General features: G+C 41.9%; 1 protein-coding gene across 8 annotated transcripts in view; it reads left to right on the top strand.

Moving 5' to 3' along the window:
* EBF1 (EBF transcription factor 1) overlaps nucleotides 1-18,372 on the top strand; it is a 377,261-nt gene that overhangs the window by 16,822 nt on the left and 342,067 nt on the right. For all 8 annotated transcript variants that reach the window (XM_081851539.1, XM_081851535.1, XM_081851538.1 and 5 more), the window contains exons 5-6: nucleotides 3,871-3,944; nucleotides 17,214-17,282. In XM_081851539.1, the coding sequence (XP_081707665.1) occupies nucleotides 3,871-3,944; nucleotides 17,214-17,282 (143 nt within the window). The remainder of the gene's footprint in view (nucleotides 1-3,870; nucleotides 3,945-17,213; nucleotides 17,283-18,372) is intronic.

Below are 18,372 nucleotides of genomic sequence, written 5' to 3'. Positions count from 1 at the left end.
CTGGTATCTACTGATACATTGTAAATATACATTGTCTCTTTGAAGCAAATGGGAGTACGAGGCTAAGTTAGGCGTGAGCCACATTTATTTGTATACAGTACATCTTGAAACGATTCACTCATAGACATGAATGTTGCCTAAACCTGTAATAGGATGCTGGTTATAAGTCATTCAATGACTATGCTGCCTAAAGTGCTACAACTCCCTCTTGAGGAAAGCTAATACGACTCTCTATCTCCAAAACAAAACAAAACAAAACAAAACAAAACAAAACAAAACAAAACAAAACAAAACAAAACAAAACAAAACAAAACACTCTAATGGCCTTTCTTAGTTAAGATAGTCAAAATCTTCATTTTTAGGAAGGCTTTGGGGACATAAACTGTTGTTTCCCTTTTGAAGTAGTTTTAATGGCTGTGGTTACATTGTTTTTGATGGTTGTTGTTGTTGTTTAAAAAAACACATTCTACTCTCTCTCTTCTTTTAATGTTTTATAGCTGTTGTTTTTCTTTCCATTGCCAAATTGTTTTTTAAATGGTTAAGTTATTGTTTCAACTTGCACCGTTAACTACCTTGGGCTCATTGATGAAAGGCAGGCTATAACCATTTTGAATGAATGAATGAATGATAGCAAAATGGAACACCCATGTTCTTCAGAACCAGTGCACCTGACATAAGAACAGGTCAGTGGGAATAACTGGCCCCTGGAATAACTGGAATTACTCGGCCACTGCAGGAGACAGAGTGAGCTAGGCAGAACTTTGGTCTGATTGAGCCAAGGCAGTATTTTCCTGTTCTTGCATTATATAGAAGCATCGATGGAAGATGCAGAGGTGGTTTTAGGGCAGTGCAACCAGTTGCCCCACACTGGGCACCCAGTGCAGAGGGAGCCTGGTAAGCACTTGCTCAGCTAGGAGAAGGAGACGTGAGGGCTCTGACAGGGTCCTAGAGTCCTCTCACCTTCTCAAAGCCTAATTACTGCTTTGGGAAGGAGGTAGGAAGGCTCTAGGACCCTTCCAGACCCCTCCTCCCTCTTCCCCAAAGCCTGGCATGGCATGAGGGCTTGGGTGGCAAGTTTTGGCCTAGCTTAGGGCATCACAGTACCAAAGTCTGCCCAGGAAGATGCACACATGGTTTTGTAGGTCATCTGGGGATCTACAAATGCTATTTCACTCATTACTGGAGACAGAAGACAGGAAGATGCACCTCTATGCAGCACCTAAGTTACTGGTGAATTTGGAAGCATTTCCTGCCTGCGGTTGGTAAAGCACAGGGGGAGCACATGAGGACAAAGGACAAGTGAGCTTCTGTATTTTTTAAAACTGTTGTGTAGAGGAGGGCGTTTCAGTCGATGGAGGCTTTCTTGCCGTCTCAGGATAAGCCGCTCCTGCTGAAAACACCCCCTTTCTTTGCAACTAGTAAAGACAAATACAGGAGCCCTGCCCTCCTCTGCATCTGCTCACCCTAGTAAAAGGAGTTTACTAATGGCCTACCTTTAACAAGATGGCACGAAAGGTTAAGTATTGCAAATGCAGAGCTCCATCCTGCAAAAACATATGCCCCTGCACAGCAGTACACCCTGCATGAGGTTGTTTGCCATTTTTATTGGACCTCAATAAATAGCTTGTTGCAGATTTCAGCAGCCAGCCTTTTCTTTTAGGGTTGCCAACTATTGAACTGACCCCCCCCCCCCCGCCGGCCATAGCTGTTCCTTTACCAGCCATTTGATCAGCATCAATTAGCAGGTGAGGGCAGTTCTGTGCCATAAAAATCTTTGCCTGCTGATTGCTGCAGAATAAAAAGTCTTTTAAAGGGCCAGACCAATGATTTTGTGTTCTAGCCCATTAGGCTTCATGGTCTTATGGAGTATCCTTTCTCTTTAAATAGCAACAGTGTATTACTTCTGCAGTGTTTGGGGGCCCTTCAGCCGAAGGGGGACATGGGTGTCTGCCCCAAAGTCCTTCCCTGAGATTCTATTTTTTTTCTCTTTGTTGTGCAGAGTCATATCCCCCCCCCCCCCGTTGTGTACATGTTGTGGGGGGAAAACTGTAAACTTCCTTCAGATGGCGCATGGATTTCTGTTGTGATTGCAACGTAGAATGTTGCTGTGTGCAAACGGCATAGTGGCACAGCTTCCCCTTCCTTGTCAGTTTTTGCAGCCCAGGCTGATGCTTTATTTAATGACTCAGCTGTAAGCTCCACCAACTTAGAGTCAGCATGTGCAGGACTGCACCCTTAAAGGTACAGGAGCAGGCGGAATGGACAGACCAGGACAGCTTGAAGTCCCACCATTTAGAAATGATTTATTCCACACATTCTGTGGCAGCAAAAATCTGGGCTGGCCACCTAGAGAACATGTGACAGGGATCCGCTGCCTGACAAGGGTGGCTGTGTGCGACATGCATATTTGTAAACATGTACTGATCATGTACCACTTTGAGGCATTTATTTAATGCATCCTAGGCTGGAGCTAGATGCTGCAAAACAAACAACATGCCTAAACCTGGGCTTGTTTGGTTATTGCGTTCATACCCCATCTATTTCCCTCCAAGGAGGTGATGCACATGGTTCTCTCCCTCCTCATTTCATGCCCACAACAGCCCTATGAGATAGGTTAGGCAGAGAGGTGGTGGCTGGCCCAAGGTGACCCAGTGAGCTTCTTAGTAAAGTGGTGATTTGAACCCTGGTCTCCCAGGTCCTAGTCCAACACTCTAACTGCTGCACCAACACTGGCTGTCAAGTTTACCCCTGACCCCAGTGTGGGGACAACTGCTGGGTGAATTGGCAGATAGCATGAGGGTGCTTAATCCTTCTGCTGCCGCCCAGTTCTCCCTTCCCCCTCTCCTTGTGGCTTGCTTCTCCCCCCCCCCTTTTTTTGACCAGCTAGATCTGAGCGTAGAAATATGCTTGGCCTGGGAAAAGGATGAGGTTTGGGGAGCACTGGCAGATGGGAGGAAGATTAAGCAGCCCCTCTCCACCCCCTCAGTTGTTCCCCATCTCCACATTATGACCAACGTGTGTTTGATGACTTAACGGGTGTTGTTGGTCTCTAGATTCCCTCAGCTTTAGCCAGCATGGCTGGTGGTCAGGGATGATGGGAGTTATAGCACAGCAACATCCAAGCGACCGCTACCGCCTCACCCTGGATTAACATATCGTGTCACATAAGGTGTATGCCTAAATAGATAATGCATGAAGCAGACTTAAATACTGACATGGCATTTTAGGTACTGATGCATCTGTGTTACTGGCTTAGTCTCTTGTTTTCCAGAACTTGTTTGTTTGCATTGACAGGAATTTACTCTCCTTTAATGTGTTAGCATAGTTAACTAGGCTGGAGTTTTACAGAGCACGTTGTGAATCAGGTTCTGTGCTCTGGTAGTAGCAAGTTAAGTGTACAGCCATGCTTTTTGAATTAAAAATATATTAACTTTTTCTTTTTATGAATAGGCCCCATAGTGTTCTGAGCTTTCCTGGTTTTCCCGCCCCCCCCTCCTCCCTGCTATTAAGTTTATATTTTATTCTGAATTGAAAAGAACATTGTGGTTGTCTTGACTACTAAAAAAGCTTATCCTACACACCGCTCAGAAGATGTGCATAATGCATCGGTTAAAACAGAAGAGAGTGAGGGGGAGAGAGAGAGAAAAGCGCAGAGCAAAGCTCTCACTCTGCTCCGCTTCTGGGACTCTCCAGCAACAAATCTTGAGGCAATTTCTGCTAGGATGCCGTCTGTTTAAGCAAAGCTAACTGGCATTCATGCATTCATGTGCTGTGTCGGTGATCATTTTCTCCAGGCACATTCACTTTGCAGGTTAAAAATAAAATTAAAAATAAAATAAAATCCCCCTTCCTGTTTCTCTTTCTTTCCAGGCGATAGTGTACGAAGGCCAAGACAAGAACCCAGAAATGTGCAGAGTTCTGCTCACCCATGAAATAATGTGCAGGTAAGAAAGCTCCTGTCACCATTTAATTAGCAAATACAAGATTAATTCCTGTCTCAAAAAAGAAAGCGGGGAGAGGGGGGAGGGAGGGGATGAAAGTAGGTTGATCCTGTAACTATTTTGGAATGTAAAAGCATCACTTTCTTTGCTTCCAAGAAGCCCAAAATAACACAGTTTTACATCTGCAATTAGCAGCAAAGTCCCAGTCATCATACACATTTTCAATTATTTATTGGAGCTCAGTCCTCAACAATGTATGAGAAGCTTCCGTTTAGACACTGTAGCCTTAATAGGCGCGGGAAATGTCTTCACACCAAAAATGTTAGCATCTAAATTGCTGCCTTTCGAGGAGGAGTCATTATCCAGCAGAATCTCCCAGCAGTAAAATTGCCATGTTAGGCCGCTGGGATCACGATGGGCTTTCATTCAGCCGGACCGAAAGGCAGAGGATGTTGTCATCTTTTTACGGATTTACAGGTTTATTCTCAGCAGCGAGATGCCATTTCGGCTGCCTGAAAAGGGCGTTTTAGGGGGCCAGGGAAGGGAATATGGTCTGTGGTCAAGGTGATGATATCTGTAATGCAGACATAAGGCTTGGATGCCGCAAGGACTCTGGTGCTCAGGTTTACTATGGCTTCTTCGTTTCAATGGGACCATTCATGGGAGCAAATTTACACCCATTTCGAAGCCTCGGATAAGAGGCCATTGGCTCGACACAAGGTTTGTCCTTGTTTGGAAATATTTCCACATGTGTTTCTATCCAGGGCTGGCTTCTTTGGATCTGGCAGAATTAAGCAGTAGCAACTCTGCTGGGGCTATTTGGGAACTGATCGTAGCCTTGTTTTTCTTTCTTAAAAAAAGAAATAAAGATGTGGGTCTTTTGCTTTTCCGATTCCATGAAGGATTGCATTAGGGTGGTGCCAGCTTTTGCACTGGGCTCCTGTGCCTGTCCCTTTAATGGCAGTTTGATTGGCAGCACTTAGCAGGTGAGTACGTTTAGCTGCAGGCCATGAAGAGCTCTGCTGCTGATGGTTGCTGCAGAACAAATCTCTGTTAAAGGGAATAGGTGAGGCCTTTTCTTTCTTAGGCCATGTGACAAACTCTCAGCAAGATCCGTAAGCTCATACTAATGGGCATGACCCTACAATTTCAGTGAAGCCAGTGAGTATTTTTTAAAATAAATTTCAGGAATTTCTGTGCAGTGAAACACTGATGTAAGGAGGCCTGGTGAAAAATGGTCCCAGAGCTCCCTTTCCTTTGATTGCTGTGTAGGAGAGGGAATTTCAGTAGATAAAGCTTGGATGGCAAGCTCCAGCAACTGAAATTCCCTCTTCTATTTAAGGTACAGGAAACCTTTATTCTTTTTCACCTGGATACTCCACAGTGAAAAGTGGGAAAGTTCTCCAGATGACTATCAGAAACTCTGGTGTCAATTCTGAAAGAGTGTATTCTTGAAGGTCTCTAGGGGTTGTATCGAATGGATTTGTCCCATGAGTGCAAGTGCTTTCACCTGCAAGATGGGTCTTCATTTCCCTCTCCTTTCTCTGCACCCTCCCAATCCACTCAGTTGGTTGGAGGAACCTCCATCACAGATTGGGGGCAGGGTCTTTGGGGGAAGAGGAAGTCCTGTTAGTGCAAGTCGTTCTTGCACTACCAAGACAACTTCATTGGATAAAAACCTAGGCTCCAAAAGTGAGACACGGGGATCATTTACAGTTTTACTGTGCTGCAGGCAGAAATCCAACAGGTGAAGCTTCCCCATATCTCCATACAGGACAGCACACACGTGTTGAATTTCTGCCTGTTGTGCCACTGTTAAAATTGAGAGCTCCTTGAGGCGAGAACTGTTCTATTGAAGTGCATATAATGGGTGTAATTTGGAGAAAGTTCGAAATGCGGGGCGGGGAAAGAACTTAACATTGTTTACATTTAAGCAGCACAAATTTCAGTCTGATTTCTCTGGGCTCCAACTATATCAGATAAGACGCTAACCACGCTTTATTGAAGATAGTGACAAAATTCCCCATGATTTCAGTGTGAACAGATGGCACTTGGAATTTTAACACCCACAAGACTTCCTTTCATTTATAGTGCCAACACACAGTAGTCTGTTCTCCTTAAATTATACAAAACTCTACATATTTACTTTAAATAAACCAAAAATGCAAAAAATAACTAGATGTTAGCCAATTTTAATATCTGTGTCAGTAAATTACATGGCTCCAATATACCTTGAAATGAAAACAACATTCTAGGCCAAAATTTTGAATTTACTTGATGTAGTATTTGCATTGTTCTTAAATGTGCAATAGATCTTTCAATTTCTCACTGCTTTACAAATGCATGCAGGCAGAAAAGGACATGTTGCTTGAAATAAGAGGGTAATACCCTGTTAAAATATTTTAGGGCCAATGTGAGCATTCGTTGATGTTGACCAAACTATACAAGATGCTCTTTATTCTATCTGGCTGCCTGATCTTAATGCACAAACCTCTGATTGGTTGTACTGATACCACACTTTTCAACAATAAGGAAGGTTTGGAGGGTGTGTGTTCCAGCCTTGGTTTCTCTACCACTCGCTTCCCTGCCTGCTATAAGTGGAAGCTGGGATGTGCTGAATCTGCACCAGGGGTTCAAATGCAGCCTCAATTATAAGCATAAAATTAGAGTCTGTTCCCCATTAATCAGCCCAGCTAATTGCTATGCACTACCATTAGCCATATGGTGTGAAAGACAGCTTGCTCTCTCTAAGATGAAATTTCTTCATTCCAGACATGAAATAGTGAAGGCCCTGTGCTTCAGAATAGCTTGTTTTAGATATTTAATTCCCAAACAACTTTCAGCAGCGCCTTCGATCAAGGCTAACGGCACAATAAAACTTTGAGTTTATGTCACCAAAACCGAATATTTACAAAATGGAAGGGACTGTGTTGTGGAGGAAACAAAGGGCTCAGATGTAGAGGAGAAATCCTGGATGAGTGGAAACGGCAAAGAACTGAATTGAGATTACAAGCGGTTGGTTGTTTACTGCACAGGATTTCCAAGTATCTTGAAGAGATGGTTCTTTTGGTGACGATAAAAATAAGAATAATGCTGAGGACAAGAATAGCTTAATAATTCATATTAAAGGAGAATATTGCAAAGCTAATTTTTGTTAGCGGCCATTGTGCAACAGAGATATCAAGGTGCAACCTGACTTCTAAAGAGCATCGTCCTCTTTTCACCATAGAAAATTTGTGTTATCGTCAGCTTGTGTTTACATTTAAATGGCAGTTAATCAGACAGTTGTCTGGATGCTTTCTGTTTTTTTTGTAATAAATTTTTATTAAAGTTTTTCCATAAAAAAAATAATAAACCAATCCATTTATATATCACATATTTCACCTTGTTTGGACCTCCCTCAACTTCTCTGACAATCTTTCGTAGTTCAAATCCTCTCCTCACATTCCTTCTTTAGATATTGCCATTAAATATTATATTTCTATCCTTGCTTGCCTTTTGGCAATACTCCTTCTATTTTCACAAAGCTTCTTTGAAACACGCTAGCGTTGTGCTATCCTCACATATGTTTTTCAAATACTCTGTAAATTTCCCCCAGTCCTCAATGGATTTCTGGTCTTTTTGGTATCTAATTTTCCCTGTTAATTTGTCTAACTCTGCGTAGTCTGTTAGTTTTGACCTCCATTCCTCCAGAGTCGGAACCTCTTCTTGTTTCCACCTCTGGGCCAACAATGTCCTTGCTGCGACGGTAGCATATTGAAACAGTTTACAGTCTCTCCTACTTATATCCGTTCTTGTTATTCCCAGCAGGAAGAGTTCTGGTTTCTTAACAAAGCTATATTTTAGCATTTTCTTTAGTTCATTGTGTATCATCTCCCAGAACCCCCTTACTTTTTTACAATCCCACCACATGTGCATAAATGTACCTTCCTTCTCCTTACACCTCCAACATTTATTACAGGTTTTGTACATCTTTGCTAATTTTGCAGGTGTCATATACCACCTGTAAACCATCTTCATTACGTTTTCTTTTAATGTAACACATGCCGTAAATTTCAAGTTTTCATTCCATATTTTCTGCCAATCACCAAGGTCTATGTTGTATCCTAAATCTTTGGCCCATTGAATCATAACTACTTTCACCTCCTCATCTATTGTGTGCCATTCTAACAAAATTTTATACATTTTAGAAATTGTTTTGGAGTCGTTATTCACTATCTCTATTTGGTATCTCGAATCTTTTTCTTTATACCCCTTTTCTTTCACATCCTTTTTAAACATTTCATTTATTTGATGGTAATGCAGCCAATCAAAGACGTATTCTTTAACTTGTTCGTATGGTTTTAGTCTCCACTTTCCTCCTTCTTTCTCCACCAAATCTCCATAGGTAATCCAATCACTTCTCATATTTTCTTTTTTGACCCCCATGACCTCTAACGGGGATAGCCAATGTGGCACCCCCCCTTCCAATATATTTTTGTATCTGTCCCAAACTTCCCATAGCGATTTCCGGAAGATGTGGTTTTCAAAGGTTTTATATCCCTTCTTCTTTTCTTTCCAAAGATACGCGTGCCACCCGAATCTGTTGTCGAATCCTTCCAGGTCTAGGAGTTTTGTATTTTTAAGTTTAATCCATTCTTTTAGCCAGCAAAGACACGATGCTTCGTAGTATAACTTCAGATCTGGCAGGGCAAAGCCTCCCCTTTCTTTTGCATCTGTTAGTAATTTATATTTAATTCTCGGCTTTTTGCCCTGCCATATGTATCTAGAGATCGTCCTTTGCCATTCCTTAAAAATCGCCACTCCTTTTAATATTGGTAACATCTGGAATAAAAACAGCATCTTTGGTAGCACTAGCATCTTAATCATTGAGATTCTACCCCAGAAGGATAGTTTTAATCTATTCCATACTTCCAGATCCTTCTTAATTCCATTCCACACCGGGATATAGTTGTTTTGGAACAGATCAATATTTTTTGGGGTTAGCCATATTCCCAGATATTTGACCTTTTTGACAATTTCAATACCAATTTGTTGCTGCAGTGCCTCCATTGTTGCTTTTTCCATGTTTTTGACTATAATTTTAGTTTTTTTCCTGTTTATTATGAAACCTGCCACCTCTCCAAATGTTTCAATTTCCTTCAGTATCTCAGCTGCTGTCTCCAGCGGATCTTCTATCATCAAGACTAAGTCGTCAGCAAAGGCTTTGACTCTATATTGATTTTGGCCTACTGACACCCCCTTTATACTTTCTTTTTTCCTTATTGAGTCTAATAACACCTCCAGGACCAGAATGAATAGTAGTGGTGACAATGGGCATCCCTGTCTGGTACCCTTAGAAATCTTTATTTCTTCTGTTATTACATTATTCACTATCAGCTTCGCTTTTTGCTCCGTATATATTGCTTTAATTCCATTGAAGAAGTGACTTCCCATTTCTCTTTGTTCAATATTTTTCAACATGAAATCCCAAGCGACATTGTCGAATGCTTTTTCAGCGTCCACGAACATCAGCATTGCTTGTTTCTCGTTTCTTGCAGACAGATATTCTAAAATATTTATTACATTTCTCACATTATCTCTCATCTGTCTGCCTGGGAGGAAACCCGCTTGGTCGTCGTGGATAATTCCTTGTAAAACCTTTTTTAATCTTTCTGCTATAATTCCTGTGAAAATTTTGTAGTCCGTATTTAATAATGAGATTGGTCTATAATTCTTTACTTGGGTTAAGTCCGCATCTTCTTTTGGAATAAAGGTTATAAGTGCTTCCTTCCATGTCTCTGGAATTTCTTTCTCCTTTAATATGTTGTTCATTACTTCTTTCAGTGGTATCAACAGGGATATTCCCAATTCTTTGTAATATCTTGCTGTAAAGCCGTCTGGTCCTGGGGCCTTTCCATTTTTCAGTTTTTTTATCGTCACTCTTATTTCCTCTATGTCTATCGGGGTGTTCAGCCTTTCTTGTGCTTCTGTCGGGATCTTTCGCACCTCTTTCTCTTTTAAATATCTTTCTATTTTCCTCATATTATTCTTTTCTTTCTTTTTATATAATTGTCTGTAATATTCCAAGAATCCTTTCCTGATATCTTTGGGGTTATTTATCTCCGTTCCTCCCACTTCAATTTTATTTATTGTATTTTGCTCCTTCCTCTTCTTAGTCTGCCAGGCAAGCCATTTTCCTGACTTGTTTGCGAATTCGAAATTCTTTTGTCTCAGTTTTTTTATATTCCATTCCACCTCCTTGTTTATCATCATTGCAAATTGAGTTTGTAAAACCTTGATACTTTGCTTAATTCTTTCATTGTTTGGTTTCCTGATTAGTTTTTGTTCGTTTTCCATAATTTGTTTTAAAATTTCTTTCTTTTCTTTCTCTCGATTTTTCTTCTTGATCGAATTCTGCTGTATAAAAAAGCCTCTCATCACCGCCTTGCTTGCGTCCCACACGGTGTTCATCCTCGTTCCTTTATTGCAATTGTCTTCAAAATATTCTTTCAATTTCTTCTGTGCGTCTTGCACAATTTTCCGATCATCCAATAAATAATCATTCAGTTTCCATCTGAAAGTTCTTTCTTCAAATCCTTTGATTTCTAGTTTGATGGGACTATGATCTGAGATAACTCTCGGTTGAATTTCTACTTGGAGGATTCTTGGCGTTAATTCATTTGATATCCAAATTTGATCGATTCTAGACATTGACTGGTTTGGTTCCGAATAAAAAGTAAACTGTTTCTCCATTGGGTGTCGTAGCCTCCATATATCTATTAAATTGCAGTTTTTGGCCATTTCAAAAAAAGTTTTAGGTAATTTTCCTTCTTTTGATCCATTATTTCTCAATCTATCCATCTCTGCTGATATCACTCCGTTCATATCTCCCATCACAATTATCTTCTGGTCTGCGTATTCCAACAGTTTTTCTTCCAAATTCTTGTAAAAATCAGTCTGCTTTCTGGCAGGCTTCGAAGTTGGCACAATTCAGGTTCTGGCCCTTTGTTACCATCCCTTGGAAGCAGCAGTAAAAAGGGCAGTCATGTGAATGGGCCCCAAGATCTGCAAGGGGCAGCTTCCTATACTATACAGTGGTACCTTGGCTTAAGAACGTAATTCGCTCTGGAGGTCTGTTCTTAACCTGAAACTGTTCTTAACCTGAAGCACCACTTTAGCTAATGGGGCCTCCTGCTGCCGCTGCACGATTTCTGTTCTCATCCTGAAGCAAAGTTCTTAACCCGAGGTAATATTTCTGGGTTAGCGGAGTCTGTAACCTGAAGCGTATGTAACCCGAGGTACCACTGTACTCTCAATGCAACACATTACAGGTTACAGTATTATTTTATTTTATTTTGGGGCTATCGTTCTCATCTTCTAACATAGTATAACCCAGATCATCATTAGCTTCTGAACAGGATGGTTCACCTCTGCTTTTTGTTCTGTGGTGGTTTCAAGACTGATCATTCTCAGAGCACTAAATGACCCAACACACATACACAGAACAAATACCTAGCATTTATACAGTATATGCCAAGCTTCACATTGTTCAGTGCAGAAATCCTTACACAACTGCTGGGTATGGCTGACTGATATTCTCACCATTATATAGATTGTGTGTGTGTGTGGCTACCCAGTGAATTCATGACTGATAAAGACATTTTATCCAGAGCCTTCCTGTGTCATTGCTCACTCTCTTAGGCATCAAATGAGATATGATGTGGGGTTTTTGTGATTGGCTCTCCAGTGCATATACCTCCACGATCCTTTTGATCATTCGATTTCAATTCCAGCATGGGGAACCTGTGGCCATTCAGATGTTGTTGGACTGAAGTTCCCACCCATCCCAGACAAAATGGCTAATGGTCAGGGAATATGGGAGTTGTAGTCCAGCCACAACCTGGAGGGCACCAGGTTCCTCACCCTTGCTTTAAGAATAAGAATAAGAAGAAGAGTTTGGATTTGATATCCCGCTTTATCACTACCCGAAGGAGTCTCAAAGCGGCTAACAATCTCCTTTCCCTTCCTCCCCCAACAAAAAATGCTCTGTGAGGTGAGTGAGGCTGAGAGACTTCAGAGAAGTGTGACTAGCCCAAGGTCACCCAGCAGCTACATGTGGAGGAGCGGAGACACGAACCCGGTTCAACAGATTATGAGTCCACCGCTCTTAACCACTACACCACACTGGATCTTTAATGAGATCAGAGTTGTAGTGTACCATGACCCTGATTGAAATAGTCCTCCTGAAGCCATGGACAGGTGCCCATGTAGCTGACATTAGTTTCAGGCGTGTGTGATTTGGATCAGCCCTGTGCCTCACTGCACTACAGCCCCCGTCCAAATTAGACCCTCTCATGGCTGCTTTTAAAGAGGTGGGAAAACATCCAGTGATCCAGTCACAGATATTTCCTGCAAAACCTAGTTTGGTCTGCAGCTCTAGCTTTCTTAAAACAACAACAACCACAACCACCTCAACAACTCTGAATCATCAAAATGAATTTGCTTTGAGTCGTATATTTATTGGCATGGTCCATATGTTGTTTTTAAAAACAACAACAAGCCAGTTTAATGTAGGAGAAGCACTCTTTGTTTAAAGCTCACTCTCACAAAAGTTATGTTTATGAAAATCAATAAGAAATATATATAATGATCATGATGCAGCCAGAACTAAACAATTTTAAATCCTACTGATTTCAAAGGGAGAGAGAAACACATGCTTAAAAAGAAAAATTAAGATTTAAAAGTGCTTAACTGTGCCTTCATTATGACCTTATTTGTTCTGTTTATGTATCTACATATAAATTCATGCAATAATCAAAGTGGAACTCGGTTCTGAGGGGTTCAACTGCTCTGAGGAGACCCCAGGTATCTAGGCATGGGTTTGGGATGAGGCATCAACAAGTGGAATGAGTGTGCTTAACACTCAAGTGATAAAAAATGCAATTCTTTTCAGATATGACTCATTGTGGGTCCCCATGCGTTCTCCCTCTATTGCTAACTATTTTAATGCATGCATTCCGCCCATCTCCTTATCGCTTACTAATTCCTCAGTAGTCTGGGTGGGGCCCTTAGTTTTCAACAGTCATTTAAAACAATTTTATGTCGATCACTTTTTAATCTTGCACTCATCTTGGAGAGGAGGTGAGGTCACATCTTTAATTAGTACTACTTCTTTGGAAGGGAGTGCTATTTGCAGGTTTTCTTTTTTAAAAAAAAGATATGAAAAATGTTTCTAGCAGTACATGAGTGTGGGGGTGTGGGGAAATATGACAGGGTGGTGTGAAAATTGATAGACAGTCCTCAGATGCTGATATGTCTTAAAAGTTATTTTTTACGGAGCAGAGAACAAATCAACGGTTCTCATTATATTTGGCGCAACCAAAACAATGCCAATTCCCCACAGGTGTGGAAATCTATTCATCTGTGAAAAAGTAAAAAAGTTTGAAGCCCTTTATAGCTGCTGTGAGCTTTCTGCCCTGTGCAAAGAGTTGTGTGTTCTTTCCCATTTTTATTTTCGTAAAACTGCTTAAACAGTCTGGTTTTGTAAAAGGCGCTTCTGTTATGGTTAGTGCCGTTTATCATTTTATTGCCAATCTTGGTGGGTCCCCATACATTATTCGCTATATTGTTGCACAGCACAAGCAAACCTTTGTTGCTCTCCCTGGAGAGCTATTTATATGGCACGACACTTCCAAGAACTCTACTGGGGGAAAGAAGTCTATCTTCACACACAGTTGGTATAGGGTGAGCTTCTAGTGAGGGGCTGAATTCTGGCAAGATTCAAGTCACACATTGAATATTGCTGTCCTCTTCACCCTTCACTTCCCTGCCTTCCTGAACCCTGGCCTTCCCTTTAGCATTTTTGATGGGAGGCCAAGAAGCCAACATCATATACTGCTTTCATGTAAATTTCCTTCATCATATCAGTATCTGATCCCAAGTGCTTCTGTTCAATACTTCCCCTCATACACACACAGGGCACAGAGCAGCCCTGTCACAACAGCCATGTCATGTGAGTAACACATGAGGTATTCTGCCCCAAGACGTTTTGCTCCCTATTGCAGAGTCCAAACCCCCCTGCTTTACCCTACTATGATTCTGTCATTCAGGTAGCAATTTGCCCCTTCCTCAATCCACCCGGATGGTGCCACTTAAAACAGGTTGCTTCACCCTGCTGTATGATTGGTCCAGCTTTGTGTATGTGCTAGGAAGTAGTGTGTGATTTAGTGAGGGTGAGGAGGGGGGTCTCCACATGACAGTTGTTGCTGTGAAGCACCCAGACCATAAAATGGCTTGAAAATTTCTTTTGGGGGGAGGGGAGTCTGAATGCACGAAGTCCTATATTTGTATATTTAGGCATGCACAAGGACCAAGAGAAAGATGCAGAAGGATGCATCTCTCTAACTTTAGAAGTTGAGGGCATATGGCTTTGTTTGCCTTCCATGATTCCCTTTTAGGTATCCACAGACACCACAAACTTATTAAACATAGGGATGAGGACAATGATAGTGTCTATAGCCAAATCTCCCACCACCCCAGGCATTCCCATTTCCTCATGGGCAACTTACTGGGCATTGGCATGGCCAACGACTCAGAAAGGTCTAGGCAGCCAGTTGATCTGTCCAATCCCAATACCCACCATGCAGGTGCACCATAGAGATAGGAAAAGGTTAAGAGCGATCCTCGCATGCATACTTCCTGGCTCTGCTCGCAAAGCAAGTCTTTGTACAGAGAGCAGGCACATCCAGTTTGGTTTTTTTTAACTAAAAAAATGTTTGGGGGTACGTACTCTCATTTTCCTACTCATATTGAAATACTGCCCCTCAATGAGACCAAACTTAAATTCACAAAATGTTTAAGGGTATGCATACCCCTGCGTCCCCTCAGAAGAAAAGCACTGGGCATGTCCATAGAGATCAGAAAAAGTAAAGAGTGATACTTGCACACACACTGTCTGGTTCTGTTTGCCAAATCCTGGGTGATTTGGCAAATTCAAACCATCCAAACTGAAATTTTACCCCCCCCCCCCAAGAAAGAGGACCTGTCTGGGAAAAAGTGGATGTATGGCAACCCTAATCTACTCAGAAGCAAGTGTGTGATATTTTAGCCTAAATTGCAGTGGAAGTAGAATATTTAAGAGCATGTATTATGATAACTTTTTTTAAAAACACTTCACAACTCTAGCAGGATATGTGGGCAATAATGCACGAAAGAATTAGTTATACCGGGGAAGGCTTAACTTGCTGTCATGGACTGGCTGGATGCAGAGCAGTGGTGGGTAGGGCTGCCATACGTCCAGGATTTCCCGGGCATTACCAGGATTTCAAAGGCAGAAGTGACATATGGGGGGAAATTCCGGAAGGCAGCAGTTTGTCCTCTGGCAACCCTAGTGGTGGGAGGCACCAGCTGGTAAATCTCCAAGGGAACCCCTGGGAGAAGAAGGCCCAGAGCCAGGGGGAGTGGTGGTGGGACAACAATGGGTGCTCAGAGGGAGAAGATTGGGAACAGGAGGTGTTGGAAGCAAAAGAGGCAACAGGGTTTGGCGAGCAGAAAGAGGCTGTGGCAGAGAGCAGTCCAGAAGAGGAGGCTGGAGAGGAGGGAGGCTCAAGAGGCAAGGTGGAGGCAGGCTGCTGAAGAAGCCAAGGAGTCTCCCCCTCCTGCTCTCTCCCAGAACACAGAGAGGAGTGAAGAGGGTGGAGCAAACAGAGACAAGACAAAGGAGCCTCAGGATGCTGGGGAAGGACCCCGCCGGGAGGCGGAGACTGAGCTGTGGGAAAGTGGGGTGCTTTAGTCTTCACAACTGCCTCATTGGGGCAAGACCTACTCGGGAAGGGTTGCTGTTATCACTAGGCCTGCACTGTTTTGGTTCCTTCCATGGGCGTAGCCAGGATTTGGGGGGGGCAGGACTTTTGTTAGGGGGCAGAACCGATGTGATTGATCAGTTAGTTAAGTATTTCTATTGTTTTACTTGTTCTAGGGGTGGCAGCTGAGCCCCCCGTAGCTACGCCCATGGTTCTTTTGACTAAACAGTTAACTTCACTGACACCAGGTGTTTTCTTGCTGACCTGACTCCAGCTCCTAACAACTGTGGCCATTCAGGTGTTATTGGACTCGAAATTCCCACTAGCCCCAGCCAACATGGCCACCAACCTGTTCCGGTGTTTGTAATTTGTTTTATTTTTATTTTCTTACATTTATGCCCTTGTTTCTTCTGTCATGGACTCCAAGGCAGTGTACACGTGGCTTCCCAATAGTCACACATCCAGGCACTGATCAGAACAAGTTATGCTTAACTTCAACAAGGTGGTGCCCTCATGTGCCTTTGAACTGTACCATAGGATTTTAAATGTAAAGACCGAGACATTCCTTGTTGGCAATTAGTTTTGCCAGAGAGGTATGGTAGCCAAAGAGGGTCAGGCAGAATTGGCTTCAGAGACAGATTTGCCTTAGGGTCTATGAATGCCGATCACTATTTTTGAAGAGATCTGTACTGCAGTCCTGTGCACTGAATCGTGAGAGTCAAACAAGAAATATGAAAATGCATCTCACTGTTAAGAGATGATTATTTGAGATGTTGGTACGTTTTCCAGCACCAAGTGTCAAAGTGGAAATAGATCATGATCACACTTGGTATTACCTGCTAATAAGGTGTAAATGCAAATTTCATGGCCATGTAGCATTTTTGTCTTTATTCCAAACAGGCATCTTCCAGCATATTGAATGAAATGTGGGAAGAATGTTCTTAAATAATGCAACATGGAAAACATTATGAATTTCTTTTGCTTTCTGGATTCCAAGCGTTCCCAAACCTTGCCGTCAAGTTTACAAACAGCTGCAAAACAATTAGGTCTAGAAATGTTTTTTGTTTTTAAATGAGAAGCTGAGAAATTGAGGGTTCTAACAGTCTACAGAACGAGTGCATTCAAACAATCTCTTCTCCATAGGAGTTTTCTGCCTGCTCTCTTTCTAAACTTATCTATGGGACGTCTCGAACCATTGCAATGTAACTGGAGAAGGTCATAATCATTATCTCAAGAAATCTTGCATTATTATCCCTAAAAAGTGGGATAACCCTCTTTCCCCCTTTTTATTTATTAATTGTTGTTGCTTGCCAGCTGTACAAGATGTTAGACCTAGTCATTAACCCATATGTGACCTTCTATATTCAACTGATTTCCAGACAGGGACAGAACAGTAACTCTAGCTGGCAATGTGAACCCTCCTGTATTTGTAATTATGATTTTGAGAGTGTAATGGCTGCACTAAATCCTCTCCCTTTTTGCTCTGTAGCCGCTGTTGTGACAAGAAAAGCTGCGGCAACAGAAATGAGACTCCTTCAGATCCAGTGATAATTGACAGGTAAGGGCTGCTATCCTTTTCCTTGAATTTATTCGAGCTATTTGTGGTGTGTGTGGTAGTTGGTTTTCTTTTTGTGGGGTGGGGGGGACGACGACTCCTCATTATAATGAAACACCTGCCTTGTGTTGCTAATGGGCAAAGAATGATGTGCGTCCGTGGGCGTAATTTTGTCGTTCATAGGGAATTAGTGATGCTATAAGGTTTTGATTTTTGTGGAAAGGCCATATGGAATGTAACTGTGAGTGGAGGCTCTGTGGAGCGTTCTGGTGCTAGTCTCTGATTCATGCTCCTAAAGGGGGACATTTTTCTCTGCAACTTTCTGCGCCTCGATTCGCATGCTGTGCCTGGGAAGCTTCGGGAATATAAAATAATAATAGTTTGTGATTTATGAAATGTGGTTGGGTGCTTATAAATATTTAACTTTTTACTTTGAAAAATGTTTGAATCATTATCACTTTTTAGCTACAGTAGTTCCCTTGGATGCAATCTATCTAAATTGTAAGGTTTGTTTTATTTTATTTATGCATTAAGATATCTGAAAACTAAAGATTCCTCTGCCCCCCCTTTCTCAACAACCCCCCCCACCCCCCAGATTCCAGCTTGTTTTCTTTGGTTTGAGTGCAATTTTGATTGTATTGTCAGTTGATTAATTCATTTTGCCTGTCTTAATTATTACGGTTTCTAAACCGATCCAAATTACTAATCTGACATGACCGAATAAATCACTGCAGAACAATAAATTCGCTGGAGTTGTTCTGTGCAATTTGCACTCGGCAGACTTGCAAATTAGGCAACGCTGTAGCCAAAGAGTCACTTTTACATTTTAATTATTGAAGCTCGTCATACAGAAACATATGATAAACTGTTACGATGTCGCATTACTTTGTGAGAATTAAGTGACCACGCAAGGCTGATACTGTCCATTATCAGTTAAGAGAAGGAGTACTATATCATTGTGGTGTGGAACTCTTCCTCTTGCTTTGCTGCCTGAGTTAATGTTCGCAACCTTCAATTCATCCTCTTTGTTGGATTGCTCAGAAAGTGCCGTGTGACGTAAAGCAAGGTGGCATTCTGTTACGCAGTGACTGGA

Source organism: Podarcis erhardii, assembly GCF_964252035.2.
Source record: "Podarcis erhardii genome assembly, chromosome: 2".
NCBI classification, from domain to species: domain Eukaryota; kingdom Metazoa; phylum Chordata; class Lepidosauria; order Squamata; family Lacertidae; genus Podarcis; species Podarcis erhardii.
The sequence above is the reverse complement of the archived record's forward strand: the minus strand, read 5'-3'. Positions and strand labels throughout refer to the sequence as shown.